At 36.6% G+C, this 19,685-nt stretch overlaps 2 protein-coding genes across 2 annotated transcripts in view; one reads left to right on the top strand and one right to left on the bottom strand.

Moving 5' to 3' along the window:
- The window catches only part of GALNT5 (polypeptide N-acetylgalactosaminyltransferase 5), a 46,734-nt gene extending 36,760 nt beyond the window's left edge, over positions 1 to 9,974 (top strand). Inside the window, exons 9-10 of the mRNA XM_077883299.1 lie at positions 876 to 1,037; positions 4,139 to 9,974. Of these exons, the coding sequence (XP_077739425.1) occupies positions 876 to 1,037; positions 4,139 to 4,279 (303 nt within the window). The 3' untranslated portion in view covers positions 4,280 to 9,974. The remainder of the gene's footprint in view (positions 1 to 875; positions 1,038 to 4,138) is intronic.
- A 427-nt stretch (positions 9,975 to 10,401) lies between these two features.
- Positions 10,402 to 18,074, bottom strand: ERMN (ermin). Its single transcript, XM_077883437.1, has 3 exons — positions 17,598 to 18,074; positions 16,832 to 16,924; positions 10,402 to 13,525 (listed from the first exon to the last, which is right to left on the bottom strand). Exons 1-3 carry the CDS (start codon positions 17,836 to 17,838, stop codon positions 13,008 to 13,010), a joined length of 852 nt encoding a protein of 283 aa, XP_077739563.1. The 5' UTR covers positions 17,839 to 18,074; the 3' UTR covers positions 10,402 to 13,007.
- Between the last annotated feature and the right edge of the window lie 1,611 nt (positions 18,075 to 19,685).

Below are 19,685 nucleotides of genomic sequence, written 5' to 3'. Positions count from 1 at the left end.
GGAACTTCTCCAAGAGTGGTTCTTATTGAATGCTTATGGACGCTAAGAGAGCAGAACCTGATGATTCTTTCTGCTATCAGAAGAAAGATTTTTAACCTTTCTTATAATGGAAACGTTTTTTAGCCTTAAGAAAGATTTTTAACCTTTCCTGCAAAGCCTCTAGGAGTCCAGTTATCTAGATAGGCTTAAACAAAGAAGCATAATAATTTCCACCAAAGTAATTTAGGACTGTGACCTGGATCTCATAGCCCTAAAGGCTATGAAATGATTTGAATGTTCCCCTACTTAAGCACCAGGCTTGTCTGGGGTTCCGAACGCCTGAAATGACCTCCACTTCCAGATATATACTAACTGTACTAAATAGTTTTTATTTTTATTTCATTTTTTTAAGATTTTATTTATTTATTCATGAGACACAGAGAGAGAGAGAGAGAGAGGCAGAGACATGGGCAGAGGGAGAAGCAGGCTCCATGCAGAAAGCCCGATGTGGGACTCAATCCCACGATTCCAGGATCATGCCCTGAGCCAAAGGGAAATGCTTAACCACTGAGCCACTCAGGTGTCCCCTAAATAATTCTTATTATTGCAACTCACATTTATTGAGGGCTTGCTGTGTGTGGAACACTTACCAGTCATTCCCTCAACTCTCTGAGATACACCGTATTGCTATCCAACTTAAAAATGATAAAAATGAAATGAGATATGGTAGTCATATGCCCATGTGTCAGAACTAAAAGTGCTAATACTAGGATTTGGGTACAAAACATTTGATCAAAGTGCCTATATCCGTCACCATTGCTAACCCAAATGTTTGGCAAAACCCCTACCTGTACATGCTGTGTGAAGTGACCTTTTCCTTGTTCATTTCCTGACAGCTTCAACAATTTAATTACACCTGGCTAAGACTTATTAAACATGAAGAGTGGTGCTTAGCTCCCATCCCTGATACTGGGGCCCTGAGGCTGCACCCTTGCGATAACAGAAACAAAGGGCTAAAATGGCTACATAAATCAGCGTCAGTCTTTCACCCAGAACTGGTAAGCAAAATATTTGTAACTCTCCTTTATCGCAAATCTAACTTCTGATTAAATGGGACATGAAATTCTCATTGTCTGCGCCCTCAATCAGAAGCTTTAAATGTGTTTGGGACAATAGAGGCAGTGTAAAAGTTCATACAGAAAAAAAAAGTTCATACAGAGAGATAAACGGGTGTTTTTGTAAATTGTCAAGTCCTTTTTTCCTTTTAAAAAATTTATTTCAGATCTGTGATTTTAAACCTAAGTCACCAGGTTTTTTGGTTATATTTCTATCAGCATCTTTGTTTCTGTAAGTCATTTGCTTCAGTCAACTAACAATGCCAAAAATAATGCTTACAGGCTAGAACTGGTTCTCACTGATTACCAGAGAAGCCTGTAGGGAGAGTATATGGGGAAAGCAAGAAGCAGTTTGTTTCCTACGAGCTTTGCACTTTAGTACGAATCTGCTTTTCAGCATTCTGTCTCCTTTCCATAAAGGGAGACTTTTTCTCATCATTGCACCCCCAGCCCCTGATTCCCAGAGACCTGGCCTCTCAACAGGTATTGAAGGCAGTTCCTACCAGCTTATAGGAGCTGATGGTTGCTGCTGGAACTTACCAACATCACATTTGGTGACATCACACTGGTAGCTTGAAACCAGCCATGATGGGAATATTTACAGAAACTCATGCTACTAATCCAGGAGTTTAGCTGTTAATATTTACCAGACCACCCTGCTATATCCTATTCACTCCCAAAATGATAAATATCAAAATCCTGATAGGCTCCCACAATTTTATTTTTACAAGATACAAAGTCATAAGCTTTGGTGTGAGATCTTGGAGGGGCAACAATTTTTTCAGACTGATCTTAAATTTTCTATTATCTCACTAGCAAGTAGTCACCAAATCCACAAAATGCACTGGGTAAATGAAGACTATCATTTTCCTCAGGGTTGTCCCGAAAGTAAGCACTTTTTTCCCCCTGGAGTGCCTCCATTTCTTTTGATGTTGCAGTAAGTGACAACCATGCTCCCTTCACAACATTTTTCTTCCTACTCGGGTCAAAATCAGGGCCTGAGCAATACATTTCCCAATCTTCCTCCCTTTCAATCATCTCTGTTATATTTTAGTTCCTTCTGGACATTTTTTTCTCTTTAGTGATAAAAACTATTATAGAGTTATTTAGAAAAAAATAGGAATTACTAGTGTACAAGTTACTAATTTTATGTTGCATAGTGTTGGAAAAATCCATAAACATCTATCAAATACTACCTTCTGCTTCCTTAATCCTATGCCTAAAAAAGCTGGAGGTGGGACCAGGGGTGAGAAAGGATGGGAATGAGAACACATTTTTCATCTCCAGAAGTGAATCTGTTACCAGGAAAAAAATTATCACTAGTGAGAAGATACTTAGGAACGCGCAGCCCTTAAATCACACAGGTCTTATTTACAAACTGGGTTGGCCCCACTGAGAACTTAAGCCTTCGTTAGCTGATTTTTATATAGGTTTAATTTCAGTCCCTCTAAATGGTAAGCCAATTTGTAAATAAGGTAATTGAATTAAGATGGCAAAAATTAGATGTTTTCCAACGCTGTCTATGCCTGTGACTTCGTAGCATGTCACATCGCTGCCTTCTGCCTTTTTTTTTTTTTTTTTTATGATAGTCACACAGAGAGAGAGAGAGGCAGAGACATAGGCAGAGGGAGAAGCAGGCTCCATGCACCAGGAGCCCGATGTGGGATTCGATCCCGGGTCTCCAGGATCGCGCCCTGGGCCAAAGGCAGGCGCTAAACCGCTGCACCACCCAGGGATCCCGCCTTCTCCCTTAAGTTCCTTTATCCATACATCTCTTTCCATGGAGATGAGTATCATGACAATAGTCTTCTTTTTTTCAGTATTTTGGTAATTTTCTTACTAAGCCTCCGGAGTCCTCCAAAGCATGTTAAGTATTTAAAAATAAAATGGAGAATAAGACTAAATAGCAGGAACATGTCTCTCCCTTTAGCATTAGGAGTTGAGAGCTTCATAGAAGGAAATAGGGTAATAGTGAGTTTGACCCTGAATACCAATGAATTGTTAAAATTATACATTTCTAACCTGCATTTAGAATATGCTCCAGGCCAGCCCACCCCAAATGCTGTGGATTATAGACACCTAAAAGAAAATCGTTTCTAGGTACTGGAATGACCCTCTACCACTGTTCCCCTCATCAAGCGTCTAGTTTGGGAACAAGTTATCCAGTCACCTCTTTACAATCCACTCACAGAACACTGTAGATAATCTAGGATGATTTTGTTCAAGGCCAACTCCTTTACAAAATCTTTAGCATACTCAAGCATCATATTTCCAAAGTCCTACAAGGATGACCATGTTTTTATAGGAACATCTTTAAAATAAACTATAACAAAGTCACCACTGTTTGGTATATTTTTTTAAAAATATTCCAAAACAATATACATATAATTAAGATTATCTTTGTCATAATCATGGAAAATTGAAAGAATTAATAGGTGAAAAAAATTGTAAAGCCATAAATAAGTTCTAAGTTGGTTATCTATTAGTTCTAAGATATTCAGTAAATATTAACCAGTAACAGAACTCCTCTGAAATACCTTTGACTTTTTTATAATTACATCTGGATTTTCTGGACATCAGGCATTATGTACTTTTGGAGATTGTGGTGGGTAGCTTATAAATAAATACATCATTTCTAGCACTTTGAAATATAAAAAACGAACTAACTCACTTTTTGTGATGGTTATTTTTTCATGATCACCATCAATTAGAAAGCCATCATCCATCAAATATAGTAAATGCCATATGGAATTATTTCCTTTAAATAATACAGTTATCAGACCTATCATCAGAAAATAAATTTTTTGTTTCCTTCCTGAGGAAGTCGTAAAAGTCTTAAAAAGCCTTGTAGCTTGAATAAGTAAGAAGTTAGATTGAGATGGAGACAAATTTATTAGTCCAAAGTTCATGTTTGTTAATCTAGTTCAGAAGAATTTCTAAGGAATCAAAAATATAATTATCTTTTTAAAATTAGTTTTTATTTCTTTATACTTTGGTTGTCAGATTCATTCTGTGGCTCATTCCCAGATCCCCTTTCTTTCCAGGTGAATCACATTGTTTTTGGAAATTATCATCAGTTGCTATGCTTAGAAGGAAATGTTTCTCAGAAGACCTTGAAAGTTGCTGCTTGTGATCCAATGAAGCAACACCAAAAGTGGAAATTTGAGAAATATTATGAAGACTAAAGAATAACTAATATTTTAATCTACTAAACCCATTAGACACTGTGAAAATGACAGTGGATGTGGGGACTGTATTTCTCCGTGGTAGTTTACATTTTCAAAATTAATAGCTTTGAACAGGAGATTTAAAAACCCACAATATTTGAGAAACCAAAAGTGAGCTCAGGGAAACAACCTAACGTTGAATTAGAGTCCTTCTTCAGTTCTTTGTGGCCTTATGAATTGCCTGCTTCCTGCCTGTGCTGGAAGGACCTCAGCCTGCAAGCTTCCCCCATGCAATCAAACAGGTAACGGGAAATGAAGCTAAAAGCATTTGAGAAAGTACAGTGATATTCATGATTGAGTTTGATAATAACCAGCTCTTTTGGCCCACAAGTAGGTATAATCAATGGGAACCTATTCTTTTATTTGCTTTTTTTTTTAAATTAAAAAAGTTACTTGAGTTCCTATGATGAAAAGACCTCAGAAACACACAGCTGTCATCTTGGTGAAGTCCCTCCCAGCTACACACATGTTCACCTAACAGTATGAAAGAGTATCATATTCCTCAATGATAGAACTTTGATCTGGATGACTACATAATGGTTTTTTGTTTTTGGTTTTTCGCAATCTGAGTCAGTGGAAAAACTTTTAAGTGAGGAAGTCAAATGCTTATTCAGTTCTAGATATGGACATTGTTTCAATTCATTCTGTGCCTTTAAAACTACACTTTAAAGAAACAATCATACTAGTAACTTCCTAGACTTAGGTAGATATTTAAAAAGAAAGAAAAAAAGACAAAGAAAAAGGGGCTGGGTCACAGTGCGCTGTAGTCACCAAAAATACACTTAATTGTTGAACACGCTGCAATGTAAAACAAAGCAGAAATGAACCACTGAAAAAAATTAAAGATTTATATAAAATACTACTTTAGATGTAACAGCATTCACAGGGATGAAGCATACTAAAAATAGCTCTAAAAGATTCCAAAGCAGAAATAAAATGAAGTAAATATGATGAAAGGGGAAGAAAATGAGGTAAACAACCCTCTGGAAGACAGTTAAGAAAAAATTGACCTAGGCTTGACCAGAAAAGAAAAGGAATCTCGTACCTCTATGGGGTGGAGGTGGGGGATAAGGCCATAGATGTGGACCTAATGGTAACACTGATGAATTTGAGGAAGAGTCCATGAGAAAGAGTCCAATATTTCTTCCATCCAAATTGAGTTCCTAATCTTAGGTATGACAATACTTAGGCATATCACAAGAGATTCTAGAAATCCAAATATCCTTTGTATTGATTTTTGATAAGAAAATTCATGCCCAGAAAACACATTACCTGCCTAAGAGTCCCACTCCAGATAGTGAGAGATGAAGATTAGAATTTGGATCTCCAGAGACAGGGCTCATTACACTGCCCCAGGACTCCAGCCTAAACAAATCCGCTCCACAGCATTCTTAAAAAGGAGTTACATAAACCTTGCTGGGATTGGGTCTCTGGAGCCATGCTATACGCTTGTTAATATAAAAAAACAAAGCTTTGTTCAGTTGAGCTGATGGTAAAAGTGGGCATCTTTAGTTTTGACTTCCTATTTAAAATTTAATTTTATCTCCCAATTAATTACACAAAAGCAGAGCTATAACTATGACTCAGAAGGGGAAACAGCTCTGCCTATTTGCATCATACTTAAGATGTTTTATTCAGATAATTGACATTGCAGATGAGATAAGAGAATGACTAGAAAATGAGATAATTCTTTTCAAAACAGAGCCATATGGGGGATAAAACACAAGTCAGTTGCCAAAGGATTAACTGAATTGCTGACCAAACTGAATGTGCTGAGTGCCTCATGCAATTCTTTGTGTAACTGCAAAAATGTTGAAAGGTTTTTTTGCCCCCAGTCTGAAGACTCTTTTTATTCAAAAACAGTTTCCACAAAACACATCAAGTCTGTTCAGAAAAAGATGAGTTATGGTTTGGCTACACGTACCTTTGGGCATACCAATGAAAGAAATTTGAATGTTTTTCACCAAGACCTTCTACAGTCTGTTTATGGTCTTCCTGACTTCACCTTGATATAATATGAAGCTCTCTTGGAATCTATCTTGTCAATGTAGCAAAGGATTGTTTTCATACATGGTATGTTTGTTCTTGGGAAGAATTTTAAAAACAGCTTTTACCATGTATTTGCTCCATTACCCTAAGATGTGAGGAACAAATCACTAATTAGAAATCTTACAGGCCTAAACTTAAGAGTATTGGCTAATTGTGAAATCTTCTACCAACATTTTTTAAGCATTATCCTCTAAATTTTGTTTTCAGAAGCTGTAATAAAGGTGTAAATGCTACTCTATCTCTCTGGTACTTCTAGTGAGAAATCCCTGAGTGTGACACATTCAGGGTCCTATTCAGCCCTAAATTCTTCAGTAGGAGGCTGTGTTATGGGAGACCTCAGAGTTTTGCCTGGATTGCCTTGAGTCATTGCTTTTTCTTAGACAAGTGTCTGTATATCTTGTTACCTTAAACACAAGCATAGTTTTGATAATATTATGCAGGATCCATGCAATCAAAAACTAACTTACCAGAGCATCTGAGACCTTCTGAACCTTCTGGTTTGCACAGTTCCTTTCCCTTTTTCAACTGTTACCCAGAGCTTCTCCCTGAAGGATGACACAGCTGTTGTTGGTACAACCATGTTTTATCACCAGCATCAAATTTGCTCAGTTCTGCTTGCTGACATTCAATCAGCTGTCATTCACAGGGCCAAAAACCACCATTTGCCATAATCACAATGGATTGTTTCTCCACAGCTAATTTGGAAATATTCTCTTAGACAAAAAACAAAAACAAAAACAAAAACAAAAAAACCTTCCTTATAGTATTACCTTACAGATTGTGGAGGGGCAAAGATACCAGTTAGAGTGCATAAGAATTCAATTTCTCCAGTCAACCTTGAATTTATGAACATCTTAGGATGATTTTCAAGGGGCTCTCACGCAAAAGAGTGGGGTTGAGGCTGGCCAGAGAGTTACCATCTTTATTTAACAACTCTATAACTTCTATGTTCAAACACAGAAAATAAATGATGCCTCAGATAAGGATCCCAATATCTGGGATAAAAACAAGAATTTATAGTGAATAAAGGGAAACAGATGAGAATTGATTCTCTTAGAGTACTCACCGTGTGCTAGGTGCTGACAGTGCCCCATCTCACCATTGTGCCCAACTCAGTGAGTTAGGTTCTTACTCTTTCCATTATGCAGACAAGGAGGATGGCTGAGAGGAACTGTCTAAGAGCATTCCACCAGCAAGAGATTAAAATCTAGTTTCCATTCTATCTAGCTGGGAAAAAAAAAAAGAAAAAAACGAGTCTCTTTAAAGACAACATGCTGCTATGAATTGTCGGGGTTTTTTTTTTTTCCCTTTAAGTAGGGCCATCAACTCAGGTGGGCTCAGTTGAAATCCCTTCATTATGAAGTCAAATGTCTTTGGTCTTCCTTGGCTGCTTTATAGATAGATAGGCTATAGAAGCTACACCCTTTCTGCTAACCAACTGAAATGTAGGCTTAAGGTTAGCTATCCCCACAGGTTTTGCAATGGTCTATCTCCTTGACTTCTTGCAGGACATATTCTTTTCCATTTCCTATAACAAATATGAGAAGGAGAAGCAGACATAGAGAAATTGCTTCTCTATAAATGATACTGCCAACTCTTTCTGCCCCCAACCGTTAATCAAAGCCAACAGATTGCCCAACTTGAACAGAGTTGGGAAGTAAAACATTGAAGACTCCTTTAATTTAAAATACAAACTAAAACTCCTTTTACTTAATTTTGTAGATTGTCACCATGGTGCTTTCCCAACAACTTTTGTGTAGGTTATTCAAAAATTGCTATGAGCCACATGACGAAGTGAGAAAAGGAAACCAACCAAAGTTAATGTACAAAATATTTATTTTTCATAAACAGCCATTCCACGGACAAGTTTGAGTAAGCAATGTAAAGTGTTAAATACTCCTGATGAGGTTTAATGGATGGTATTTCAGGTGTTGGTGATGCCTGTACCTAAAAGGAAGGAAAAAAATCCCATCACAATAAGCAGATTCAGTGCCTCTGTTTTCAACCTAATGGGTCAACTAGTAGTTACCATTCCAATTAGGGTTTCTTTGCAAGCTTATGTGAACCATTGCTTTGCAAAAACATACAGGAAAGTTCTCATTTTTCAGCAAATACAACTTCTAATACAGCGAGGTTCTAATGATGATAGTTGCCAACAATAAGTAACAAATAATTTCTTTTAAAACAGGCTATTTTATTGCTGATTGATTAGTATTTGCTAGTTCAAGGATATTAGTCAAAAATACCTATATAAAATAAATTGTTTATATAGATACAAACCTAATTTTTTGAAAGCCTAAACTATCTTTACTTGACCAAAAGCAAATTGATCTTCGTAAATATATATGTATATATACATATATATTCATATAGATAAATGTGTGTATATATTCATATATTATGTCTGTATATATAATTATATATGTGAGTCTATATTTTATGCTTTGAAGCAGGAGAGAATAAGACCAAGAGTTTCTACATACAAGTATAAAGAAAACTATGAAATGCTTTTGGATATTTTTAATTCTTTTAAGTGCACAGCTTTGTCTACATCTGACCTTCTGGACAAAAGTATCTCCAATGGACTTTCACTCTGGGTGTTGTTTTCCATACTTGAAGGGAGTATGCAAGCTCTAAATTATCAAGATATTTGTTATTCACTTAGGATTATGCACATGCCTTAATTCTCTTCCTTCAAACAACTGCTCAAATGTTGCTAGTTTTATACAAATTAGCTGTAAGAAACGGACAGAAAAAGAAGAGAAGGCAAAGGTCAAATTAGTGAGTTTTCTTATTAATTACCTAAAAACTTCTGTTGATGGGAGAACAAGATTGGAACTATGGAATTTAAAGGGATTTGGAGTTAATTTGAACATTTTGAAGTACCCAATTTTTCTGCCTCTCCCAACTTAAGTTATTGTAAAGAAGGACTCAAATATGTAATTTTAAGTTGCTAACTAAAAATTCAGATTACTTTCCAAATTCATCTCCAAAATTCTCCCACACTGGCAGTTAATTACTAGGTATTGTCCTTTGGTTTTGTAGTTTGCCATGTATCTGTTGGGTCATTTCTGCTGTTGATCACTACCCGTGTCGCTGTGTTTATGTGGATTGTATGGCTTAGTCACTCGTGTTCCTCATGAGCTGTATACACATTTTGGTATTCATATTTACTATGTTACTGTCTGATATTTTAATATTGGCAAATGTTTGCTATAACTTTTGACATTACTTTTTATAGCCTTCTTGTTTTTATAGAGCAATGAAAGTTAAGCCTTTAAAAGTAGTTGCCTTTTACATGTGGTCAAACATATTTCTTCTTTATGATACTCTGGTGCTTCATCTTTTTCCATAATTCTCTATTATTACTTATTTTAAATGTTTTTCCTATCACTCTGAAAAACTTAAATGTCCGTTCTTCATTTGAAAATGCGCCAGAAGTACTACCCCATGTAAATATGCAGAAACAATTATTATAAAAGTGTCACCATGGTTTAAATGGCTATAAAGACATATATATTTTTATCAAGTTGTTGGAGTTAAGATGTATCTAAAACAAGAGCTCAGTTCCTATAAAAATATTACAAATTTTTCATGAACATTACATATCTACCTGCCAGAAATCTTTTTTTTGCAATGGTGTACATAATCATTTTAAGACCTTTTTGAGGGGATCCCTGGGTGGCGCAGCGGTTTGGCGCGGGCCTTTGGCCCAGGGCGCGATCCTGGAGACCCGGGATCGAATCCCACGTCGGGCTCCCGGTGCATGGAGCCTGCTTCTCCCTCTGCCTGTGTCTCTGCCTCTCTCTCTCTCTCTGTGACTATCATAAATAAATAAAAAAAATTTTTAAAAAAAAAAAAAAAAAAAAAAAAGACCTTTTTGAAATAAATAATGCCTTTTTGAATTTAAATAAGGTGTTCTCTTGATTTCTGAAGCCACATTTACTAATGGTCTTTAATAGCTGCTGATAGGCAAGGGTTCTTCCTAAATTTTAAAGTGCAGTGAAAGAGAATAAATTCTAGACACCAAAAACAAGGACACAAACCTTTATTGAGAGCAAGTCAGACATAGCAGTTCTTTATTTAAATTGTAGACAGATGATAGATAGATTCTGACATATTCCATGTCTTCAAATGTAGCATTATATGAAAGGTAAATTTTATATTGACAAAGAAATAGAGCTTTTATTAATTCCTGTTCACCCCAAAACCAAGAAAAATTAAAAGTCATGTAAGAAATATCAACATTCTCACAATAAATCAATTCTCCCTCCTACCAGGTACCAGAGCCTTTCTTCTACCCCGACCCTGGAATCGTAAAAGCAGCAAATCTTCCAGTATGGTTACCAATTTGTGTTCTAACTTGTCCTATAGGAGGGTCTAATATGTTAAATATCCCTCATGAAATTAGAACCATTCCCTTGCCTTTCCTAGGTTACAAAAAATCAGTCACCTAACCTCATCGTGTTACTTATGATCACTTAACTCTGTGGCCTTAGTGTAAGATGGCAGCCCAGGGCAATGGGAATTAATGTCAAAGAGTAGTTTCAGTGCTCTTCTGTAGCTACACTGCCTCATCCCCTAAGCACTAGGCATTGACTCATTGAACATACCCCAAAAAAGTCATGGTTGACAAAATCTTTCATGGTTGGTTAACTATATGGTAAGAGCCACAAAACTGACAAGGCCGGGGTTACTATGTGTTGGATCCCCATTAGAGCCAGTTGCTTGGCCATATGACATGGCAGACTGTGGCCACAGACCACCCAGTCACTCAACCTCCACAGGAATTCAGTGCTTCTGCTGGAACAATTAAAAATGCAGGCACTGCTGATGGCAGGCCAACTGTTCCATGACAGGTAACACAACACCGTGTTTTGAAGTTAGGTAGAAAATCGTAGGGGTCATCAGTAATCCAGAAAAGAAAATAGGCTGTCCAGGTGAAATGATTTAGAGGATTTAAATAAATAGGAAATTGTCATAATGCACCAATCTTTTACCTAAATTTATCAGTAGACACCTGATTTCCCTAGCTTTATTCTGAAAACTTGCATGATCAAGAATGAAATCTATAGGTTCCGCAGATGAAGAGTGACAGACCTTTTATAGGATCAAGTTGCAAAATATCTGTTTGAAAGAATAAAAGGAGTGCTTTAATCTTGAATTCAAAATTGAGTCTTGTAAACAGTAAATAATAGTATATGATACCATGGAAATATATTATATGACCAGGAGGAACTGAAGAACTTTCTATTAGAATGTGTGGGATTTGTTACACATAAATAAGCAATAATCTAAGAAGGCCTAACCCGGGTTTTTTTCACAAAATGAAAAAAGAAATAAACAAAGGGTTGAATAGTACAATGAAGACTGTATTACATTCAGACAATAAGGAATTGTCTTTTTATTTGCAGAGCCAAAAATATCCTTATTGGTGGTGACAGAAAGTTCAGGGTGATATATATGGAAGCCTGAAATGAAAAATTATGAAACTATCTAAGAATATAAATATAGACTCTCCCTTTCATAAATATTCAATAGATTATTTGACATACTGGCTTGAGTGAAGCTCCACAGGCACAATTTTAAGCATCTTGATTTGGGCTGAGGTCCAGTAAATTATATATTCTCAACCACTATCAGAGCTTTCTTACTAAAAATACATGCTCACTCTCTACTTTGAAAATATCCTAAGATAATTATTTCCATTTTCATAGTAACTAGTATAGTTATGACTAGAGTCGTCTTGGGCTTCTAAGGAAACAAAATTATTCTGAGATACTGTTAATAAGAGAAAGGGTGGTAATAGGGATATTTTCTTAAAATTGTGCTAAAGCTGTCATTTTTGCTTTTAATGACTTTAACTGTGCTAGACGAGGTTTATATTTTCAGTCACAGAAATAAACTATCTGACTCTTTAGTCTATTGCCCACCAATCTTCTAGCCCCTCCCTGTATCAACCTCACAATGGATTTTATTCATCTTGAGCACATAAAGCCAACAATTAGTCAACAGAATTTTCCTGACAATTGCTCAGCCCCTCTAGTGAGAAAATTCAGTGAATGGTAACACCTAGGAAGGAGGCCTATACAGACTTTTCACTCTGTACATGCCAAGGAAAACCACTTAAAATCTTTTTCTGAAGATAATAGGAAAGGCAAAGCATTTTGGACAGCTTATTGCCAAGGTCTATAAAAACATGTTTAAAAGAAAGAGAGGTTTAATACCAGACTTTTAGCACCCTCAGTGTACAAGAAGAAAGACACCAGAAGAAATACAGGTCACTTCTAATAGTCCTCTTTCATTTAATGACTGTATTTCCCAGTGTTGCGACTTTTAAAGCTAAATCATGCCAGATTCTCCAGGGGTGCTTGCTGTTTGCTGTTTAGTGCTTATCACACAAGGCTGTATTAGTGAAATTTTAAAAAGCAAATGCCCACGAATGAATCTAGAGCTTTTTGATTACCAGACTGAATTTTGTCTAGGATTATTTCCATATTATTCTGCAGTGAAACAGAGATTAAGCTTTCACGTCTTTAAAGGGGACAACTCAAATAAGACCTGCAAAGACGCATTTCGGGAAAATAGAATTAGCTTTTGCTTTAGTGGGCAGGAGAATTTCTCAGTTCCATTTAGTTTATAAGTGCATCATAGACTCGAATTCATCAATTCTTTGCTTCGTGTTCCCCTTCCTGATTTTTCGATAGGATATTGTATTGTATCTTGAATAAGCATTTCTAGAGATATCACCCTTCTTCCCAAAGGTTGGCTGCTCCTCAGGTGTCACAGGCTGGGAATTGGGGCTGCTCAGTGGGGAGTCCTCATTTGCATCACCTTCCTCTTTTAATTGAGAACCCTCTTCATTTTTTTTCTTAAATTCTATCACTCGAACTTCATCTTCATCATCATTGCAATCGTCATCATCATCATTAATTTCTTCATCCCAAACCTCTTGCTCCTCCTTATGTTTGGAATGGAACACCTCAACCTGGCTAGGTTTCCGAAATCCCAACCATTCAATTTCAGTTGCCTGGTCAGCTTTGTTCTTCCCATCCTCTTCTTCTTTCTCTTCTAGAGGTTGTTCAGCAATCCTTTCTTTTTTTCTACTTATTTCCTGGTTACTGATACTCAGAGGAATCTTCTCCCATTGGTGGCCTGTAGCAAAATCAAATTGGTAATTGAGATACCCAACTCTTATTTTTTAATTATTTTTCTGGACAATCATTTTCCCACACATGATTTATAGGCTATTACTCTGTGGGTTAATAATATGTTCCGTCTACACAATAAAATGGATTTGTACTATCAAATTAGTTTGTAAAATACTGCACTAAACACAGTTAAGTAAGCTTCAGAATTTACCCAACTCTTTAAAATGCCAATGAGGGCAGCCCCAGTTGCTCAGCAGTTTAGTGCCGCCTTCAGCCCAGGGCATGATCCTGGAGATCCGGGATCGAGTCCCACGTCAGGCTCCCTGCATGGAGCCTGCTTCTCCCTCTGCCTAGGTCTCTGCCTCTCTCTCTCTCTGTGTCTCTCATGAATAAATAAATAAAATCTTTTAAAAAATAAAATAAAATAAAATGCCAATGAATATTGTAAACCTCAAAGAAGTTGACGCCTCAACCTCATTTGACCATGCAATTTTTTTGTCATTGTTGTAGACTATTGTATCTTAGTGAAACTGGTATTCCTTAGGCAGACTTTTAAAAATCCTGTCTAACCTGTGGTGACTGGAAATGTGAACATAGAAAATAAAATATATTTGGACCTATCTCTTACACACACACACACACACACACATTCCCCAAGAAAAAATTTTAAAATATCTCACAGGAGAAAAAAGGCTTTCTTCTAGTAGTTAAAACAATGACTTCCCACATCTGGGCATGCTCAGAGTAACACAGTCAGTTTTTGCCACCAAGGTTTTGCCACCAAGCTTCTCAGAGTTGTGCTAAAGTACCAGTTACAGAAAGAGGAGCTGGAAGCCATGGGTGGAAGCCAGGTGTCATACGCTGGGCTAACTGTGACACCAAGCCCGCCAAAGCACCGACAATGTAGTCTAAGACTTGTCATTGAGCCAACCTTTAAAAATCATGCTGAGGTCACTGCTATATAGGGCTAGATTAGCTGTCACATTAGACATACCCCTAATAACAACTAATTAACTCAAGTTGTTTGACACCATGTGGTGACTTTTACAAGGCTTAATTCATTTCAAATTTTACTTTTCAAATAGATCACATCAGCATATCCTTAACAATATTTATTGAGCATGCTAAAAAGAATTAATCAGAGTGAGGTTGTTCTCTGGGCTTTCGCCTCTAAAGAGACTTCTGTGGGAAGCTTTAGTCTATGCGTGACTCCAAAATATTGTCTAGATTGTATCCTTTGTCACTATTCCTTTTCAACACCGTAAGAGTCTTTAAATAAAATGAGAGGCCATGTTCCTCTTTGTCTTTCCCCACCAGTTTTCTACTTTCACTGAAAGTATCCACAAGTCCATTTCCAGTCAAGATTTTTCATTCTCTTTTCATTTTTTTTTTTTGTTTTCCCAGCTACAGGAATCAGATTGTAAACTTAGAAAAAGAGATAGAGGCAAGGATGGACTATTATTCCTAGCTAGTTGTACCAGTTCCTATCTGCTTGTTGGTACCCGGTTAATGTTCTTTACATTATAAATAAATGTATGTTAGAATATTTTCCATAATTATAAGCTTTCTTTTATTCTTATTTTTCCACAAGAACCAAAGAAGCTGATCTTTTTGCTCACATCATGACTCAGGCATGGAGTTGTCATGCATAAAATTACATCTTGAATTTAAATTATAGCTTTCCCTCAATATTTTTAGCATCTTGCTATTTTTCAACCCAGGAGTATTCTCTTTGGAGACTTTATAGCTGTTTGTCATTGTGAAAACAGAAGACACCAACATGTGTCTTACAGGAAAAACATATGTTCCACCAAACACAAAAGGATTCATTCAGGGAAAAATTCACCCTGACACCATCTACTTAGAAAATCCAGACTGCTTTCATTCTCTGATAAAAATGAAAGATCCTAGCAAACTGGTGTCTCCAGTGGACTTGCTGATTGGAAATTTGAAAGGGTCTCAGGGTGCCTAGGTGACTCAGTTGGTGAAGTGTCTGACTTTTGGTTTCAGCTCAGGTTGTGATCTCCGGGTCATGAGGTGGAGCCCCAGGCAGGCTCTGCATCCAGCCCAGAGTTTGCTTGAGACTCCCTCTCCCTCTACCTGCCCTTCCTCCTGCTCTCTCTCTCTCTCTCTGTCTCTCTCTCAAATAAATAAATCCTAAAAAAAGAATTTGAAAGAGTCTCTAGATGGACTTGGAGATCTCTGTCTCTGAGAACTTGCTACATTGGAAACAGAAAGACTAGGGCAAAGCAGTTATTCAGTTCATTTCATGGGACTTAAGGCTTAAGTTTTATAAATTACCTGTGATAATGTAAAAGCTTAATAATGGTTGTTCCTTATGACATTACTACAATAATGGCTGTTCTATCACTACGTAGGGACAGCAGGTAGTCTTAGAGGTGTCCAGGCACAGTGGACAAACCCAAGAAACTGCCATTCACATCTCTGTCTCCCTTGGCATCTACTATTTTATGTGATGTTCTAATACTTTTTTAAAAAATAATCCCTTCCATATTTTGCCTATTAAGGTCCTAACTAAGCTAAATTGCTCAGGTCTAATGAACCGACTTCAATTTTGAGATAAGATGTTTATGGTTGCAAAAGAGGAAATGAGTGATTAATTAATACGTGTTTATCCTGCACTTGATTTGGAAATTGCTTCAACATAGATAACTTCTTAGAAGTGAAATCTAAAAGATCTTGTGTTTCTTAATCTCTTGAGTTTATTTAAAATATAAGTCACTTAAAAATCAATGTTCCTTTTATTCCCTCATTTTCTAAAAGAACAGAATTAAAATTAGCTTCATGATCTGGGAGATTTCTTTAACAAGAATTAGGTAACCATTTTCTGCTTACATCAGAGGCCTAGAATTTTTCTATAGGTCAAATAAATGTTTAATATTATTTTAAAATGTACGTAAATGGTCAGCTTTTAGGATAAACCCATTTTTGAAACATTCACATTTCACAAATGCCTGACACAGATTTAAAGATGCTAAACAAATTTTACAAATGGATTGATTTAGTGGCCTAACTCATTAAGAGGCTGATATCATATTGTCATGTCAAGGCTTGCCAATCAGTTATACCAATCCATGCAGTCTCAGGCTTGATGCTTCTGGAATACATTTTAAGGTGAAACCTACAGATAATCAGGACGACTCCCTTATCTGCCTATAGCAGCTTTAAGCTTTTGAAGGCATTGCCTGGATTGCTTTTTCAACATCACGCTCACACAACATCCCATGTAAAAACTGCCATCCGTATTCAGTCAGACAGTGTCTGTGTACAAAATGGAAGTTCCTCTTACCTTCTCTGAATGTCATTTCATCAATACTTGTTTCTTGGAGAGAAAGATCGGTGATAGCCTTATGAACAATAAAGAGATTCTCTTCTGGTTTTTCTGGGGGGGAAAACCCACAAGATTGACACTGTAATATTTAAGCAGTTTGAGTTTAAATAAATTATCAATTTAGATTCCAGCTAGGTAGATCTATTTGATTTGCAATTGTGATCACTAAAATCAACTATTTCATGCTCCCAACTCATTTCTTCATTGGTTCCCATTTATAAACATAAGTATAATATCTCTTTTTCCATCTATATAAGATATAGAACCATGAATTCAGATACATTTAGATATATTTCAGAAGGAAAACCTGAAATGCTGAATTCCCTTTGCTTAAATAATAATGGGGCTGTTCATCATCATCATCATCATCATCATCATCAATAGTAGTTAACATTTAAGAAACACTTAGTAATCCTCATGACAACCCTACAAATGTCAGCACCAATATTTCCATCTCCTGCTAACTGAGAAAGCTAAGGCTTTAGGAAACTCGGGAAGTTGTCCAGGGTCATAAATCTATCAAATAAATAAGCCTGGATTTGACCTGAGGCAGAGGTTTGGTCCTTAGCTATCCAGCCCCTTAGAATAAGAGGCCACATTTGGCCAGGGACAGACAGAGGTGAGAGGATGGACAGCACATTCCTGTCATAACAGTTTATCAAAAGAATCACACATGAGTTTACAAATTAAATTAAGCAAATCAAAGAGAAGGAAAATATTTTACCTTTTAGAATCTTCTCATCGGTGGACCAGTTGACTAGCGTGTTCCCTTGTAATTTCTCACTTTTCTCCTGATTTCCCTCTGTGGGTAGGTCTTCAAGATGGGGCTCTACCCTGTAGTATGGTCGGGTACCAGCCACATCACTGGCTCCCTCATTTGTTTTAGTGATGGGTTGTTGACCATTCTCAGGTGGTGTATCCCCATTGCACTCCGCCTGGCTGAGTGTCCCTGGAACATCTGTCATGCTGTACAGTTGAGTCCGAAGACGCGGAGACAGCTTTGGGGAAACTGAGCAAAAAGATCCTTGATAAGTATGTTCTTACCCCTTCAGGTTCTACTGTTCCAACTCCTACTCTAAGAATACAAAGTATCTACTTCAGTACATAATAACAAGCTGCTTTTCCCAAAGGTGTCCAGATAGAGCTTACAACAAAAGCAATAGGATTTGTCAGATTTGCCAGGAGCAAAGCACCCAGCCAATCACCACCTTCTTTGTCACTGGGCAGCTCCATTGGTTGAATTAATGGCAGCCTTTTGATTTACATAAACAAACAATCTGAGGCAATCAGGCTTTTGTGTTGGCAAGGCGAGGGGGACTTTCAGCTTGTCAGTCCCCCTCTGGGAACAGAGATTTTTGTCCATTTTCATAATGGCCCTTTGTCATTTTCCTTGTAACAGGAGACACAATTGTTCCACAGCTTTAATCCAGAGAGAATGACCACCTTGAGGCATATTAGTTCTGTGTAACCAGCTTAACGCTTCCAAACGGATTTTGTTCAAGTAAAACCCCAGCTATTTTGTAAGGGATAATGGCATCGTTTCTTATTCATTAAAGAATAAACAGCGTATCAAAAAACCTGTAAATAGGACAACTTTATTGTAAGTGGTTCTGGCAGCAGATTCCACGGTGTATTTTCAGAAGCCCAGAGAAAAGACCTAAGGAAAAATTCAACAACAACAACAAAAATGCTTCCATCTTGCTAATACCAAAACTTTTCATTTTAGAATAACTCATCTGGTCTGTAGCTTCTTATTCTCTAATTTATTTATGTTTATTGAAGTCCAAATCATCCTTTGAAGCCCTAATATCACTTCCTCCATGAACTTTCCCCTTTGTCCAATCAGATTTATTTTCAATATTCCCTATTGATGTTGCATGATGCCTATAAAGTTATATAGCACCAACACAGTCTGCCCTTGGGAAAAAACAGGTAATCATGGAAAACATGTGCAACTTACCAACCTTTCCCTTTTATTTTTTTTCCCTTTTATTTTTTTATTTTTGTTTTTTTAATTTAAGAATTTGTTTTATGACACAATGAAAACTCATTAAGTTTCGATGAAATACATTTAAAAGTCACATGATATTTTCCTTGTGACATTGAAAATGTGAATTCAAATGCATGCACATTCACAAACATGATATACAAAAAATTTTTCATGGCAGTGAATGATTCACTAACTGGCTTTCTGTTAGAAACAACATGAAAACAAGCTTCCTTAAAGTTTAGATTCTTTAAAAAAAAAAATTACATTCTTTTCCATATGACAATTTGACTCATTGTACTCCAGTAATTTAAAAATTGGAAAAAAAAATCCTTCAAGACCTAAAGGAGCCAGGTAGGGCAATAGCATCGAATACAACTGAAAAAATAAGTGTCAGTTTGAGAACAGACTATAATTAAAAGATGTATGATTCTTTGTAATGTAGATTAGCATTTTCTAGGGATTAGTCATCTAGATCCAATCTAGATAAATCTAGATTAAAACCATATGAAATGCTCTGACAAACGGAAACAGAAAGGGGTTAGTTTAATGTAGCCAAGTGCTTTTAAAAATAATAATAATTGCTGTATTAATTTCTCAGAATATCATAGTGACCACTGAATTAAGAGGTCAGTTTTTTTCTTACTTAAATTCAAGGTACTAAACATATAGTGTAATATTAGTTTCAGGAGTAGAATTTAGTGATTCATCACCTACATGTAACACCCAATGCTCATCTCAGGTGCCCTTCTTAATGCCCATCACCCATTTAGCTCTTCCCCCCACACTCCTCCCCTCCAGTAACCCTCAATTTGTCTTATATAG

Source organism: Canis aureus, chromosome 34 (assembly GCF_053574225.1).
Source record: "Canis aureus isolate CA01 chromosome 34, VMU_Caureus_v.1.0, whole genome shotgun sequence".
Lineage (NCBI taxonomy): Eukaryota > Metazoa > Chordata > Mammalia > Carnivora > Canidae > Canis > Canis aureus.
The sequence above is the reverse complement of the archived record's forward strand: the minus strand, read 5'-3'. Positions and strand labels throughout refer to the sequence as shown.

Coding starts and splice junctions, on each gene's coding strand:
- ERMN (XM_077883437.1), bottom strand. CDS start 17,838: ATGACAGATGTTCCAGGGACACTCAGCCAGGCGGAGTGCAATGGGGAT. Junction 16,925..17,597: donor CGATGAGAAGATTCTAAAAG/GTAAAATATTTT, acceptor TTTCCCCCCCAG/AAAAACCAGAAGAGAATCTC. Junction 13,526..16,831: donor TGAAATGACATTCAGAGAAG/GTAAGAGGAACT, acceptor ATTTTGCTACAG/GCCACCAATGGGAGAAGATT.